General features: G+C 38.1%; 1 protein-coding gene across 6 annotated transcripts in view; it reads right to left on the reverse strand.

The window, feature by feature from the left end:
• zmp:0000001168 (signal-induced proliferation-associated 1-like protein 2) overlaps positions 1-16,677 on the reverse strand; it is a 320,580-nt gene that overhangs the window by 77,477 nt on the left and 226,426 nt on the right. For all 6 annotated transcript variants that reach the window (XM_039769037.1, XM_039769034.1, XM_039769032.1 and 3 more), the window contains 3 exons: positions 3,931-6,084; positions 2,090-2,205; positions 825-1,013 (listed from right to left, as the gene is read on the reverse strand). In XM_039769037.1, the coding sequence (XP_039624971.1) occupies positions 825-1,013; positions 2,090-2,205; positions 3,931-5,089 (1,464 nt within the window). In that variant the 5' untranslated portion in view covers positions 5,090-6,084. The remainder of the gene's footprint in view (positions 1-824; positions 1,014-2,089; positions 2,206-3,930; positions 6,085-16,677) is intronic.

Genomic DNA, 16,677 nt, shown 5'->3' on the forward strand with positions numbered 1-16,677 from the left:
TTGTTCTTAATCTCTGTGTTACAAGTATGTCCCTTTTTAGTGTATTGAGCTATCTGAAACACACCACTCATGAAATGAGTTGAGTAAAATTAAAGATTCAAGTGACATAGCTACTGCACATGCAGCATTGCAGACTCCTATCCATCCATCCATTGTCTAACCCGCTGAATCCGAATACAGGGTCACGGGGGTCTGCCGGAGCCAATCCCAGCCAACACAGGGCACAAGGCAGGAAACAATCCTGGGCAGGGTGCCAACCCACCGCAGGACACACACAAACACACCGACACACCAAGCACACACTAAGGCCAATTTAGAATCGCCAATCCACCTAACCTGCATGTCTTTGGACTGTGGGAGGAAACCGGAGCGCCCGGAGGAAACCCACGCAGACACGGGGAGAACATGCAAACTCCATGCAGGGAGGACCCGGGAAGCGAACCCGGGTCTCCTAACTGCGAGGCATTGCAGACTCCTACTAAGTAATAATAACAATTCTTTGCCTTTATATAGCGCTTTTCTCACTGATTAAATCACTCAGCAATTGCAAGTTAAAAGCCTTGCTCAAGGGCCCAACAGAGCAGAGTCCCTTTTGGCATTTACGGGACTCGACCCAGCAACCTTCCGATTACCAGTGCAGATCCCAAGCCTCAGGGCCACTTAGCTCCTTGACTGTTGTAAAAACTAAAACTTGCTGACTATTTGACACAGATCACTGATCATTTTCTTCCTGAAAGAATTTTATATTATTTATTCTGATTTCTGAAGATAAAGCAGAAAATCTAAACAATCTTGTGCTAGTTTTGAAGTTTTAGCCCCCTTACCCCTTGTTCATCCAACTTCAGAAGGGTCTCCTTGACTTTGGGGGATGTTGAAGCCAGACGAATAGAATGCAGGTTCAACTCAGGCATGATATACTCCAACAATTTCTTAGGGGATAGACCTCGAGGCGTTGCGTGGCGTGCTGCTGATGGTACTGACTCTTCTTGAATTGAACCACGTAACGTCTTTAACTAAAAGAAAAGTGCAAAAAAGATTTTTTTTTCTTTTTCATAAAAAAGGCTTGTTTGGGCTATAATTGTAACAAGAAAGCAAACTGTCTAAACCTAACAACTGAAATATTCTTGTTAAACATGGCTCAATGTACACCAATCAGCTAGAATATTAAAACCACTAAAAGGTGAAGTGAGTTGATTGATTATCTTGTTACAATGGCAGCTATTAAGGGGTGTGATACATAAGGCAGCAAGTGATCAGTCAGTTCCTCACAGTGATGTGTCAGAACAAGGAAAAATGGGCAAGTGAAAGGATCTGAGCTATAGTAACATTAACAAGGACCAAATTCTGATGGCTGGACGACTGGGCCAAGGCATCTCCAAAATGGCAAGTCTTGTAGGGTGATCCTGGTATGCAGTGGTTAATACCTACCAAAAGTGATCCAAGGAAGGACAGCTGGTGAATCAGCAACTGGGTCATGGGCACCCAAGGCTCACTGAGGCAAGTAGAGACCAAAGGCTAGCCCACCTGTCCGATCCCATAGAAGAGCTACTGTACCACAAACTGCTGAAAAACATAATGCTGGCCATGAGAGAATGGTGTCACAATACACAGTGCATTATGACCTGCAGTGCATGGAGCTGTGTGGCTACAGACCTGTCAGAGTGCCTGTGCTGAGCCCAGTCCACCACCAAAAGCGCCTAGAATGGGCACGAGAGTGTCAAAACTGGACTATGAAGAAATGGAAGAAGATGGCCTGGTCCGATGAATCAAGCCTTCTTTTAGATTATATTGACAGAAGGGTGCGTGTGTGTCATTTGCCTGGGGAAGACATGGCAGCAGGATGCACTATAGGAAGAAGGCAAGCTGGTGGAAGCAGTGTTATGATCTATGTAGGCAATTTTCTGCTAGGAAACTTTGAGTCCTGGCATTCAGGTGGATGATACTTTGACACGTACCTCCTGCCTAAAATTGCTGCAGACCACAGACTTGTTTTAGTGGCATGAAATGGACCTACACAGTATTAGGCAGGTGGTTTTAATGTTGTGGCTTATTGGTGTATATAAGAGAAACAAACCGACAAGGCTGGTACCTCAGTTGTGCGGAAGATAATCCGGTAGTTGTACTGTGATCCTTCTTTCTCTTCTCTACGGAAGCTAATTGCTACTGGACCCAGGCGTTCATCAGTCCCAAAGAAGTTCTGGTGATCTATGAGCAGGCACCAAAAGAAGCAGGATGATGAACGAGAGATTGACATTATTGTAAAGATATTAAATTAATGACTACACTGTATATTAATCATCACTCTTCTTCACAGCACTCTTATTGTAATGACTACATGTCCATATAAAACATTTTAAAAAATGAAAATCAGTTTCAGCAGGAAGAGCAGGCTATGGCAGCATTAAATTAAAGAAATACACACTTTTGAATGAAATGACACTGGAATTAGTTTGGTAAAGAAACCATAAAAATAGAAACTACTGTTTCTGGGTATATAATTATAATATGCAAATACATTATCAGCTTGGAAGTGCTCCCAAATATTGCTGGGTACATGGATTATTTATTAAAGCATGTGAAATAAAATAAATGCATGGCTTTGCCATTACAATGAGCCGAAATTGAACAGAAATAAATGCATTAGTAATTCTGCCATAATTTATTTAACATTTTCCAAGTTTGCGTTTTTTGGTTATTTGTGCAATATTAACATAACTATAGTCATTAAGTTTTGATGTAATACATTGTAACATGCATTAAATTTAAACTTGGAATTGTAAACTAAATCAGTTTCAAAAGCTGTAAACAAGTAAAGCTAGGTTAAGCAGAACTAAACCGTTGTACAATTCTATTCTTCCATGATATCTAATCACCCAAACTAGCAAACAATATATTAGAACACATGGCCATGGGGCCTCGGCAACAATGGGCATAAAGCAAGGTGCCACCATGGACTCGCTGTTAGTCCATTAGAGTGGCACACTTTCTCAAACACCCACATTAAGCCACAGAGAGTGGTTGGGTAATAAATTGGCACCAAGAATCTTTAGTTATAGTGTTATATACTTTAGAGTTGTTTGTATACTATAGACAACTTTGATTACATAAAACTATATGGATTCTATCGCTGTGACTTAAAAGCGCTAAGCACTGTGCCATATATAATGCCATCGCTACTAAAAAGTATGCATTGAAATAAAAGCTGCAACTCAAAGATTTAAGCATGACATCTTACTGGCTAGTGAGGCCACACCACAGATCCAGCATCATGTTTTAGAATCCAGAGACCAGTCTGCATCATGTCCAAGTTTGTACATTCTCCCCATGTCTACAATGGTTTTTCTTTTTTCAAGGATGTATGTGCAAACTTAAATGGTTCTAAATTGTCACTGTGTTTTGGCATGTGCCAATCAGCACTCAGATTCTCAGCAAGGGTTAGATCCTGCCTTGTATAAAATAATGTTAAACGTGTCAAGACAGACTGTGGATCTTTGTGACTTTGAGCTGGACCATGCAGGTGTAGAAATGCCATGTTGTGATAAAATATGTCTCAAATGTAATTTTGGATAGCAGGTCAGACAAACCAATATGGAAATGTTAGTTGCTTCTTACTTAGGAATTTTAAGGTTGGCTTCTTTACTGAAGATTCTACGTATATATTGCATTAAATGTGAGGAATATATACAATTATATGACCTCTGATGGACTGATACCCTGTCTAGAATCAGTTCCTACAAAATTGCATTCTCTACCAACCTGTTATGGAATAAATGGGTTTGGAAAAAGAATGAATAAATATTATTTCACGCTTAAATGTGTAAATTTTATAAGTGCTGTAATAGAAAAACTAAACAAGAAAGCTAGATCATAAACTGAATCATATTACAAACTGTATCTAGATATACATCACAAATGTGATTGGCTGTTTACCTTTCATATAGAAGTACTTGCGGTAATAGTGGGCTCCCAAGTCGGCATGCTCAATGAAGAAGCTGGCCTTGCCCTGTTGCTGAACATGACTTTCCCGGGGCTCCTCTAGAACAGACACTGCATCATTTGGGCAATGAAAATTTAAGGGGAGATGGGATGACGGACAGTTCCATGAACGAGATCGGCCCAGGCCAATCCTCTCTTCTCCACCAATTTCATTCCGGAAGTGGGGGCAGCTGAAGAGAAGGTCATTGTGATTCTCATCACCATCATCAAGAGCCAAAGACTCTCGCAGACAGTCTAGGTCCTCTGTGTTACTGCCTGCTATACCAGGTGAGTTGGAACCCCCTGCTGCCCCAACAGGAGTAGGTATGGCAGGGCTGCGCAGCTGTGAGGCAGCTGAAGCACCTGAGGTAATGTTTTTCTTGCGTCCTATACTGTCCCGATTGGAAGCTGCCTCAGTCAAATCGAAAAGCATGCTCTGCACATCATAGTGGGCAAAATTTCTCACAAATGTCCCACCAGGAGCAGTCTCATTACAACTCTGCAGTGAAGATTGACATTTGGACTTTTTAGAGGCCTCAGCCTTACTTGGCTTGACTTTGGGAGTGTCTCCTGCAGGAAGAGAGAGAGCTCGACAGTAGTCTGGTTCTGATGTTCCACCTTGCAGTCCAAGTAGCACAAATGGATCTTTAAAACGGAGGGCTGATGGGCTCAATGCTCCATGGTCCTCGTGATTCTGGGCTCTGCTTTTGCTCTGTCTCTCTAGGGAGGACAAACTCCCATACTCCCTGTGGAGGACCACCCCTTGTTCTCCTGAACCAGGGCTACCAATTGACTTATCTCCACCAGTTCCAGTTTTTCCTGTTCCAATTCCTGAAACCTCCAGGTCTCCCAAAGTGACATCACTATTGCTTCTCTGCATGGCGTGACTCCTTCCTGAAGACCTCAGTCCACCACTGATACCAGCTCTAGTTGGGGTCACACTCTCAGGGCAACCTTTATCCTCTCCTCCTTTTCTGGGAGGCCATTCGGCTACTCCCTTATTTCTGATGCCAGGACTCAAAAGATCTCTCCTGGGTTCAAAGGCAACTGTTGCCAAGGGAGTCCGGGGACTCTGCCGGCGAAGCTTTCGAATAAACAAGTCATCTGATTGCATGGCTGTGGTTGCCAATGCAGGTCTGGTCCTTTTTTTCTACCTTTTTGTCCCAGTTTCCCCAACTTACAAATGTATTTCTCTGTTGCTACAGTATCTCTGAACTCCACTGGACTCTGTAGCTAATGCACTAAGCACAAACAGCGAAGTGCTTAGGGAGGACATGTGGAAAATCGAGACATGTTATATTCTGCAAACACATGTGAAATTTTTAGGCATGCAGGAAATGTGCCTCATCAATACATAATAATCAAAGAGTGCAAATCAGGACTAAAATAAGCACATTGAATAGTAATACATTGCTGACTTGGCAAAGATGCTAGATCATTATTGTCTGTTTGTTACTGCTTGAAAATGCTTTCTTTAAACAGTTATTGGCAAATTCCATGTACAGCAATCTCTTTGTGACACAGAACTCAACTTAGTGGCATCAGAAAGGGAGAACTGCAGTTAGAAACTGCCTTAGTGCTAAATAATATAATGCAAAAAGAGGTTTCAAATTCTGAGGAGAGTTCGTTAAAAAATGCCTGAGAGATATTTTTTAATCAGCACCAGATTGTCTTTCTAAATTGAAGGGGAGGTCAGTTTTGATAACAAGTGTAAAAGAAGATGTTCAACTCCATCAGAAAAGAAATTATTGGATCTGATCTCAGCACCTGCATCAGCAATCAGCTTGAAAGCTCACATTATTCCTTATTTTAGGTTTGTGTTACTCAAGTGTGTAGATTTTTTCCAGAAAAAAAAGTGACATTAAGATTTGGATTTCAGGACACTGGAGAACAAGAGGTACAAACAAACTGTGCAAAATCCCAAACAGAAAATCTAATGCATTCAGAGGTTTGTTTAATATTTATCTTCTCTCCCAGGAACCATTTCAAGCTTCCAGGTACTCCACTGGGGTCACGAAAAAGCTCATTCAGCCATACTGTGAAGGCTATGTTTGCTTAGCAGGCATCTTTATCCCTGGACTTTCCAAGTAGAAGACGATTAATAAGTATCTGCAAATAATAGACAAATAAAAATGGATTTAGCATTGGATGAAATGTACATAATAAAACTACTTTCAAAAGCACAATTTTCTTATACATAACATTTGTGGAAAGAACTAGGGACTCCAGCACATATTCCAGTCCTAACTAATGTTTTTACAGAAGCTCAATAAATATGTACCATATTTACTCTGACTTGGCTAAAGATGCAAACATGTACAGCACCCTCAGCGAAATTCTAATTCCCAGGCTACTGCATGATTTAGGCCTGCAATTTGGCCTATAACAATAACATCATTTATAGCAATCAAACATGATGATGAATGTCAGTATTATGTCAACACAAATGTCTTTTCAAAAATCAGATTAACTGATATCTCTTTCACTGTTATTCCAATCTTTTTTGAAATCTGCAATATCAATAAACAAAAATTTTGTTTAAAAGCTTTATAATTGTTTCATGAGACAGTAGAATGAGTAGGGGTCTGCAGAAAACTTAAAACTGTTGGTTGCTAATGTGCTGTATGTACATACCTTTCCACTTTTTAAAGTTTTTTCATCAAAATGTTTGACAGCACTGATAGCAAATACAACCGTTTTAGTAAATATATGAGAAACCTCTTTGTCAAGTTGTTAAAGTTTATTTTCTTTTGTAGTACAACACACTCTTACCTTTGTTGAATTGTCATGCATACTATCTATATAATATATAAATAAATGTGAGTGTTAAAGTACGTGAATACTATGCAATTAAAACACAGGACAGTCTTTGTAAAACAAATGTAACCTATAGAAAATAACTATAAAAATATGATAATCTGCAATATACATATTGTTTATAGTATTCCTCTACCAATCCATTCATTTTTTGAAGCCACATATTCTATTACAGGATGCACACGAAGCAAGTAGTAAATCTTTCAACTCCAAAAGATGAGTTTCATTATGTGATTAAGTAAGGGGCCAAGCACATATACGGGCAGGACAATTTAGCACTATTAATCACAGAACCAGATTTTTGTCCAGCTGCAGCCCATTGGTTTAAAACTCATTTTACACCTTCCCTTCTCTCATGCTACCCAAACCACAGGGACAACACAACATGTGCAACACGGAAATGAGAAAGAAGAAGTTTATTTTTTATCAATTAATGTGAAAACCAAGGCTTTCTCTATATGAATTTATAAAACTGCCAAAAGAAGTTTCGGGTGCAGTGCAACCAACAACTAAAATTCCAAACACCACACAAGTCTAATATAGCAATTAGAAAGAAAACTTTACATGTGTATTAGGTTGAGCGTGGGTGCAAATAATGATCATATGACAAAATTTATGATTTATAGATAATAGCACTGTAGAGCAAAAAATATCTTTAATGTCTGTGATAAAAATTACTTACAGGAGTGGAGTCACTGCACTACTGTTATGTTGCTTGCCAATATGTTAGACCTGAAAGCTGTTTTGTGTCTTTAAGTGTTCACATTTTATACATTGTTACACATCTGGAATTTGTGATTACTGTTGTGCTCTCTGAGATCAAGTTGATGATATCACAGTACACTGTGCTGAATGAGGCTGATGAGACATTATTGGTATTGGTATTATTATTCTACATTCGATTTGATTGGCTTTTCTCTTATTGTAATCACTGTAAACCATTAGTTGGATTTAAAGATGATCATAAAATTTTCGCTTTGTTAGGCCAGCCTGGATTCTGTCTGCAAAGAGTACTTCTTGGAAAGAATGGTTATTTCAACTAACCTGTAAATGGGAGCATCAGAAGTATACGTCACTAATTTTAATTATATTAGTTTCATTTTAGCCTGATGCATGGTAGGGTGGTAGCTTTTGAGTCTGGGTTTAGCCACTGTGTGTCATGTTTATTCCTTGTCCCTATTTCTGTGTGGCCTTTTCTCTGGATGTTCAAATTTTTCTAAAATCATGCAATTTAGCTTAACCAATTCTACAGTAAATTTATCTTGAATTAATGGAGTGTATGCATGCCCTGAAACAAAAGGCACTCTGTCACGGTTACAAAGCTGTTTTTATATATCCTTGGGATGATCTCTGGCTACATACAAAAACATTTATTTAGAAGATGAACAGAAGGATGGAATTCACACAGAATATGAAGGATTCACATGTCTATACTTCTTTTTCTTCTTTGGGCTGCTCCCGTTAGGGGTTTTCTACAGTGGATCATGTTTTTCCATATGGTCACATGACTATACAAAATAATTTAAATATTAGAACAGTTGAATAGATAAATTAACCTCAAATCTGACACATACAGAGAGTGCAGAAAGTATTTAGACCCTTTCACGTTCTGTACACTTTACTGTGTTGTAGAATTAGCTTTGAATTAATACATTTGCCATTTTTGCCCACCAATCTAAACTCAACAACCCATTGTCATAATGTAAAAACATGTTTTCAGAAAGGTTTGCAAATTTATTAAAAATCATAAACTGAAATCTCTCATTTATATAAGTATTCAGACCCTTTGCTGTGGCACTCCAAATTGTGGTCCGGTGTATCATGTTTGATTTAATTTTCCTTGATATGTGGAGTCTACCTGTGGGCAAACTGAATTGATTAGGCATTGTTTAGAAAGGATCACACTTCTATATACATAAGGTCCATAAGTTTACACTGCATTTTAGGACAAAGACTAAGTCATGAATACAAGGAATTCTCTGTAGATCTCAGCATCAAAATTCTGTTGAGGCATAAATCAGGGTAAACCTTTCTGAAAACATGTTTTTCACTTTGTCATTATGGGTTATTGGGCAAAAATGCAAAATTTATCCTGTGGTATAGCGGGTCCACAGCTTCAAAAAAAAGGACCAGGTTTTAAATCCATAAAGCCGTGTCGTTCTCCATGGGTGCAATTGCACGACTGTGGGTAGTTAATGAGGTAGTTGGGGCATCAAACCTACACGTGCGATCATTCTCAATTGCTTCATTGGCTTCCTGCGGCATGTGATTAATATACGGGTCGGCACAAGGAAGGGGGAAATCAAAGGAAAGGAAAAAGACTGAAAGTGGTTAAAGGACATTAAAGGTAGTCTCAGTGATTGATCTGGCCACCTGGAAGGAGGAAGTAGTATGAGCTGGGGCCCCATGAAGGAGCGTTAGCTGTGGCGCTCTAGGGGCTAATTCTCCCCACTGAACGTTCGGGCGGAATTGGGCGAGCAAATCAGGTGACCTCCCTAGCCTTCTGAGGTGCGACCATGTGAGCGCGAAGGAAGAAGGAAGGACAGCCGACCTCGGTCGGTCTGGCCGTCATGCCTGGAAGCAGCTATGATGGAGGTCGGCGGAAAAGAGCTTGTGGCTGCTACCCGATTAATGGGTGAGCCGGAGAGAATTAAAAGGAGGTGGGCTGAGATCAGGAGGAGTTTTAACCTTGGATTTTTAATGGATTTATTTATTGATTATTTTTATCCCCACTTTTCACAATGATTTTTAAAAATTTATTTATGTACTTTATTTAGAACACTGCACAGTTGACACATGGTTTTATTTTTGTGTTGACTGTTTTTTAATAAAAGCATTTGGGCACTTTTTCCACCATCCTCTGGCATCATCAGAGAATTGTCCTCATTTGTCAGCTCATCTCGGTCAAAACTATCGACAGCGTTGGTTCAGCAGACTCCCATGTAGGAAGAGGGAGTCTGTAGGGGAATGGCATAGTCACATATCCATTTACAAATAAATCTACACAATAAACTGCACAGAAAGTGAAAGGATCTGAATACTTTCTGAATCCACTCTCTATATAAAATATACTGTAAACTTCAAATATATTACATGGCAAAAGATAGCTGCATTATGTCTCAAACGCTTATACTTTATTTTTGCAGAGTCCGAGGCTGTTTCCTGCAGTGCTGCATATGGAATGTCTGTTGTTTTATTCACAGATGGTTTTCATAAGTGACTTCATTAGCTCCCATAATATGTAACGTATGAAGATATGTGGGCATGAAAAGTTGCTTCACACAGCCTTTCAATAACAACTTTAAAATGATGCTCCACTTTAAAGGACTCAATGATTCAAAATGAATTGTGTGGGTTTTTTTTTAGCAAAATCAGATAAAGGAACGAACAAAGGGAAAATTATAAAAAGAGTAGTGTAGCTTCCTCCAGTCACTCTTGTGGGAAGCCAAGCTTACTTGCTCATTATATAGCACTCCCGTAGTTCCCTTAATTCTTTGCCACATCCTTGTCTCCTCAGTTCTCCTCCTGACATGAGCCTAGAAGTTAATGGTCGAGGCAACAGACAAATTTACTTTCATTGTCAGTAATGCCTTATAATAATTTATCGAAACCATGCCATGGTGCTGAAAAGAGGCTTTTGACTGATCCAAATACCAATGCAGCTATGCAAAACTGCTATTGGGCTTCACGTCCACAAATTATACAAACCATTAACACTGGGACTCTCCACTTCTGTCTACTAACTTTATTTGCAGGATTTCTCTAGAGAGCCTCAGTTTACCAACACTGGTTTTAGAAGATACCAGTCACACGGAGACACCTATGACCCATAATAAGTAAAAAAAAAGCAAAATGTGTACTTTAACATGAATTATTAATGTTAGTTTTGCATAATTTCATGCGGAAACCTTGAAACATTTTTTACTTCCATTTTTTGCATTTATGACAGAAAATATGGTGAATCATTAATAAAAACTACCTGTTTGTATCTTATTATGTCAATTCAATGTGCAAAAGACATGAAAGAGAGCTTTTAAAAAGGGGATATCCCAGCTCAGGTGACACTCAGCCACCACAAAATGCATGGGGGAGTAGGCCAGGTTTATGTCTATTTCAGACCTTTCGTGGCAATCAGATTTCAATTGCATGCTTTGGTATTTGTGTACTAAAAGCCACCAACAAATGTCCATCAGCTCCATAATATTAAACAACTGAGTTACAACATCATGGAGCTTTGGAGGCTGAACTACAGTTTCTTAAGCGTGAATTCAGGCTCCAGTTCGTTATAAAATAAATCAATTAAAACATGTCCCACCATCAAATTTTGTTCAACACAAATAAAATTTTTATTGTTCACTAAAGCTGGGCAAAAAAAATATAATCTACTTATTTAATTGTGCATTTGACCAGCGTATTCTTTTTATTTGCATTAATCAATCAATACACTTAATACTTAAACTTTGTGTTGTACTTGGCAGCATCAGTCTGTCCAAATTCAGTACTAATTATGATATTGTCACCTACACGGCTTCACAGGCTTGTGGGATAATGTCTGAAGAATGCATAGCACCAGCATATAACAAAAAATCATATTTGTTTTCCTCCTTCTTTCTTGTTTTGTATTGTTTCACAGGGCCACACTGAGTGTCAAATCTAGAAATTTCAAAAGAAGATAGAGATCAGAGAAATTTTTGCTAATCTTTGCCTTAGGTAAGGTTTTTAGTTCAGTTGATCAGTGTGTCTGAGTCCTTAAGTGATTTTTTTATCATACCAGTCAGTACTTCTTTTATGGATATCTTCAAAACACACAGGTCAGGATATTAACTCAGGAAGTGTGTCATACATAAGAGGCATAAGTAAGATGTATGTATCTGTTTCATTATATTTTGTTTTTGGGCCTGTAATTTATCACTGTTAAGAGTGTAGTGAAGCATTGGGAAAATATCCTAGTCACGGTGGGCTACAAAGTTTGCAAGTTTTCTTCAAGCCACTTTCTTCATTTAATGTCACTGCCTGCCTTTAGATTAGATGGCAGGCCTCAGCTCCCATTTAGCAGTCTTATATATTAATGGTAATGCTTCTTATGTTTCTTTATGGAACCTTCAAGGGCTGATCTACACCTGAAACCAAGTGATGATGTTCACGAACCTTTAGACTGAATTCAGTATTGACAATGTATAGTAACTGACTTCTGAAATTCATATTTAATAAATAAATAACAAACATGTGGTTCACCACTAGTGTTTTACTTAAATACAACATGCTTCTTGTTTCTTCATTTTCAATTATTCTTTCATCATTTTTACATCACTGAAAATGTATGTTTTTACAGCAGACAGCTGGCAAATATGCCTAAAAATACATAGCAGACAGCTGAACTTACATTTTAATCTGTCATTATCAAGCATGCACAATGTAGTTTGGAGTCATGGTGGCTGTAAACTGTCCCAGCAGCACTGTGGACCATGCACAAAACAACACTGGACATGCGCCAGTACCACTCACAGATACACTTAGACAGGGCCAGTTTGGAAACACCAATTATTTAAACACTTGTGCTTTGGGAATTTACTTGGAGAAAAATCCACACTAGCATGGCAAAAACATGCAAACTTCACAAAAAAAATAACCAAATATGAAATTCAAATCTAACATGTTAGATACTATCCAATGTCTCACCATAGTATCCAACAGCTCACTAGTTACAAGAACATAAAGTTAAAGACTGATGGGTACTTTGTGTCTTTGAGTCTATAGAACATTTTACTTATTTTTTATTTCTAGAACTTTTTATGTGAAAGTATACAAGCAGATTCAAGTTATTTAATTAAACAAAATGGTCAAAATATTTGAATGAAATGGGGTCCTGCAGCCACTGGGACACTCCAGGATCAGACTGATTTTGAGTACTGTATATGCAATTGCCTGACTAAAGTTCTTCATCTAACAATAATTATAAAATTTAGGAAATATAACTCAAAGAAGAATTATATATTTATTTTACTACTTCTCATTAATAATCCAAATGTGTGCTTTCTGGCAATAGTCAAGACTTCCACTATCATTATCTATTCATTATCCAACTCACTTATCCATCCAGATACAAGATAACTAAGAGTAATGATTATTAACAATGGATAGCACTGCAAGGCATCTCAATACCCACCCACACTTAGATAATATGGAAGCGAATCATTGTTGCCAGTTAACCAAACAATCTCATCTTAGGGATGTAAGTAGGAAACCATAGTATCTGGAGAAAACTCAATACAGACAAAAGCAGAACCTGAAAACTCCACAAACGCAAAGGCCTGGCTAGGATTTAGCCCCTGTACTCTGCAGCCATGAACCACTGCACCAATACATTGTTCTTCAATACCATTAGTCCGTATCAAAATGCTGCAAAGAAGATCTAGATGAATTATTACTTGCTGAACTTTCTTAATGTTCTTTATTGAAAGTATCCTTGGTCATAACGACAGGCAAACTCTATGCTTGAAAAGCTGTTATCACTGTTTTGTAGTGTGATTAATTTGTCAATGAGAAAGCTGGGAAACGACTTTAGCAGAGTCAGCCTCAAAAGCTTGAAAATGATTAACGGTTTCTGTAAAATTAACAAGAATGAATAATACATCAAAACAGAACCTCTGTTCAATTTAATTTCATCCACCCATAACACAAGCCTGAGATGTGAAAATTTGACACTACACAAAACCTTAGTAGTCTTTCACTTGTGTGTATTTATTTGTTAATAACAATAAATTCTTCTGTGACAGTCACAAAGAACAACTCCAAAATATCATCTACAGAACACTCCTCTACCTTGTTCCTATTTGTCTGTAGTGATCACACTCTCCAGCTGTTTTCCCCCGTTCAGCCTCTTTTTCTTACTCTTACTTTGTTTTTCTTTGATTTTGCAGTCTCTCACCTGTCAACAACCTATTAACTTTCTGCACAGGACTCTCCTTTAAATCTACTTTGACGTCAGCCTGGAGGGCCTTATAATTCTATGCATGCAAGTCTGTCTGCTGATATATTATGAATACAGAAGGAAGGTGGATATTTAGAAAGGAAAGTGGATGGGCACTTTGTACAGTGTATGTGTTTAAACATTTCAACACAATAAATTAAACAGATAACAGGCTGGATAGCTACAGCTTTTCATGTAGCTGATAATGATATTGTACTGGAAAATGCAAAAAGATCAAGCCAAGCATATTCAAGCCAAGCACAAAATCTTATAATGAACGAGAGATAAGAAAAATAAATATTTTTAATAAGAGAATTCATTGCTTCTTTGCAGGATTAAAAGCTAAAGAAAGAGTTGTTGTTTCTGTTTTTCTTTTTACATTTTAACGTTATGCAAATTGACAAAAACTTGCAATAGAAAATTGCTATAAATAATGAATAAAACATTATACTTGATGCACAATGTTACTTAGAAGTGGATAAAGACTTCTAAATCTCCCAGTCTCCTAACCACATATAAACCACAAAGCATTACAGTTTAAACAATGGAAACATCTTTTGATATGATGTGCTCTCAGACTGAAAAAGAGTGAAATTTATTTGCCCCTGTCGAGGTTTAAAAAGTTTACCATCAAAACCGGTGTACTGAAAATAAGCAGAAGTGAGGAATTACCAGGAGTCATATGCTTTATAAGATTTTTCATTTTAAGATACAGTACAGTATTATGTAAATATTAAAACCGAGTGTCAGTTTCCCATGAGTCAACAAAACAATCCTGTTATGCAAAAACTTTACAACACCTTTTCAATTTACTTTACATTATACTACAGTTATAGAATTTGAACTTGTAGGCAAAATAAACAGAGCATGAAGTGTGCTGCCCAACAAAAAAGGACTTCATACAGCTAAGACTTTAAAGCCCTGTATATTATTGAATTTTAATAAACAGTGTTCCTTAGTTGAAAACTATACAATGGCCACTAGCTTTGAGTAGCACAACTCCTGCTAGTGATCATTTTTTCATACTTTCCAGATCAGAACTCAGTAATGGTGTGGTACCAAGAGTTATGCCGTATAAGAAGGTTCTTGGTTGGAAGGATTGATGACAGGGCAATCACCAGTTTGGCACAGGAAAGGCTTAAACCATGTAAAAGATCTCCAGCAAAGATAATACTGTTCTGCCAGCAGAATAAAGGCTAGCAGGTGATGTGGGAAGGAGAAAGGACCAGGGTATAAGCATGAGTCAAAAGCAAGGGTCAATACCTATAAGTCTGCAAGTTGACTGTTAGAACCAAAATACAAACCCAATTAAGTAGTTGAAATGACAGTTACCAGAAGTCAAAAGCCCAAAGAAATCTACTTGGGAGCACAATGAAAGTATTAAGAGAATGTTTCCACTATCCTCCATAATATGCATCAGCAGCTTAAAAAGTGTCATTTAAGGGATGTCACTTGCTGTGATTTTTGGGGGCTGCAACTCTGGCAACAATGTTTTGCAGCATGATAATGGAAATACCAAAATAGTAGCAGCCTGTAATAAACAAAATGGCAATGCATTGAATATAAAACAAATAATAAGAAAAACTTTGATTTTTATAAAGAAACTAGCCAACCCACGGCGTACCATACGCCGCATAATCAGGCCGGTTTTTTTAATAATTTTTAAGCACAGGGAGAAAATTAACATTTGAAAAATCGTTAATATAATAAATCAGCAAGAAAAGCAAAATTGTAACAATGCACGGAATGAACCAACGCACAATCGTCCGTGACTGAAAACTGGCGGACCGCAATCGCGCCTTCTCTTGCCAGATGGAAGGATGGGGGTGCACGGCATGGAGTGTGGAAGGGGAGGAGAGGAGAAGGACATCCATTCATTCCCTCCATCATGCTAGTCTCCTGAATTCTCGTTCAGTATGTACTGCCCACTCATGTGCCCACCTGCAACTCGTCACTTGAGTCGTTGGCTACAGTTCTTTTTTCTTTCTTTCTTTTTTTTTTATTAATTTTATTGCAATCCATACAAAGCAATCAAGTTTTTACAAAAAGAAAAATTGAGTTAAGAACAGATCGATCCCAACCCCTGAGAGAGAGAGCAAGCCAAATGGCGTAAAATTTAAGGCTTGTAAACATACCTAAATTAATAAATTCTCTGTGCTTTATGAACTTATTTTAGAATATTACTGATTAGATCCTGCCATGTTTTGAAAAAAGTCTGTACGGATCCTCTAAATGAGTATTTGATTTTTTCCAATTTCAAATAATATAACACATTGGTTTTTCACTAACTTAAAAGAGGAGAGTTTGGGTTCTTCCAGATTATCAGAATAAGTCTGCGTGCCAGAAGTGTAGTGAATGCAATCACAATTTGTTTGTCACTTTAAGCCTCTCTGGAAGAACCCCAAACACAGCTGTTAATGGGTTAGGAGGGATTGTGAGTCCAAGGCTATCTGAAAGGTAATTAAAAATTTTTGTCCAGAATAATGTTATTTTGGTGCAAGCCCAGAACATGTGACCCAATGAGCCTGGGACTTGGTTGCAACGTTCGCAGGTTGGATCATGCCCTGGAAACATTTTGGAGAGTTTTAGTCGAGACAGATGTGCTTGATATATAATTTTAAGTTGCATAATTGTATGCTTTGCGCATATGGAGCTCCAGTGAATTCTCTGCTGCTTTTCTAAATACAGTATAATCCACCAAGACACTAGACCACGGATTGTGGTCTCGTCCGATGCAAGAGATGGATGTCTGAAGTGGATCTCCGCTAGCAGCGGTGCTATTTTTCATATTATTTGCTTATTATCCTGAGATATCTTGTATTTATTCAACCCGAGAGGGACTGCTACAGTATATGTAAGCACATATAAACATGGCCAACAAGAAGGGGGGTCCGAAAGAATCGAAAACTAAAGCT

This window comes from Polypterus senegalus, chromosome 11, assembly GCF_016835505.1.
Source record: "Polypterus senegalus isolate Bchr_013 chromosome 11, ASM1683550v1, whole genome shotgun sequence".
NCBI classification, from domain to species: domain Eukaryota; kingdom Metazoa; phylum Chordata; class Cladistia; order Polypteriformes; family Polypteridae; genus Polypterus; species Polypterus senegalus.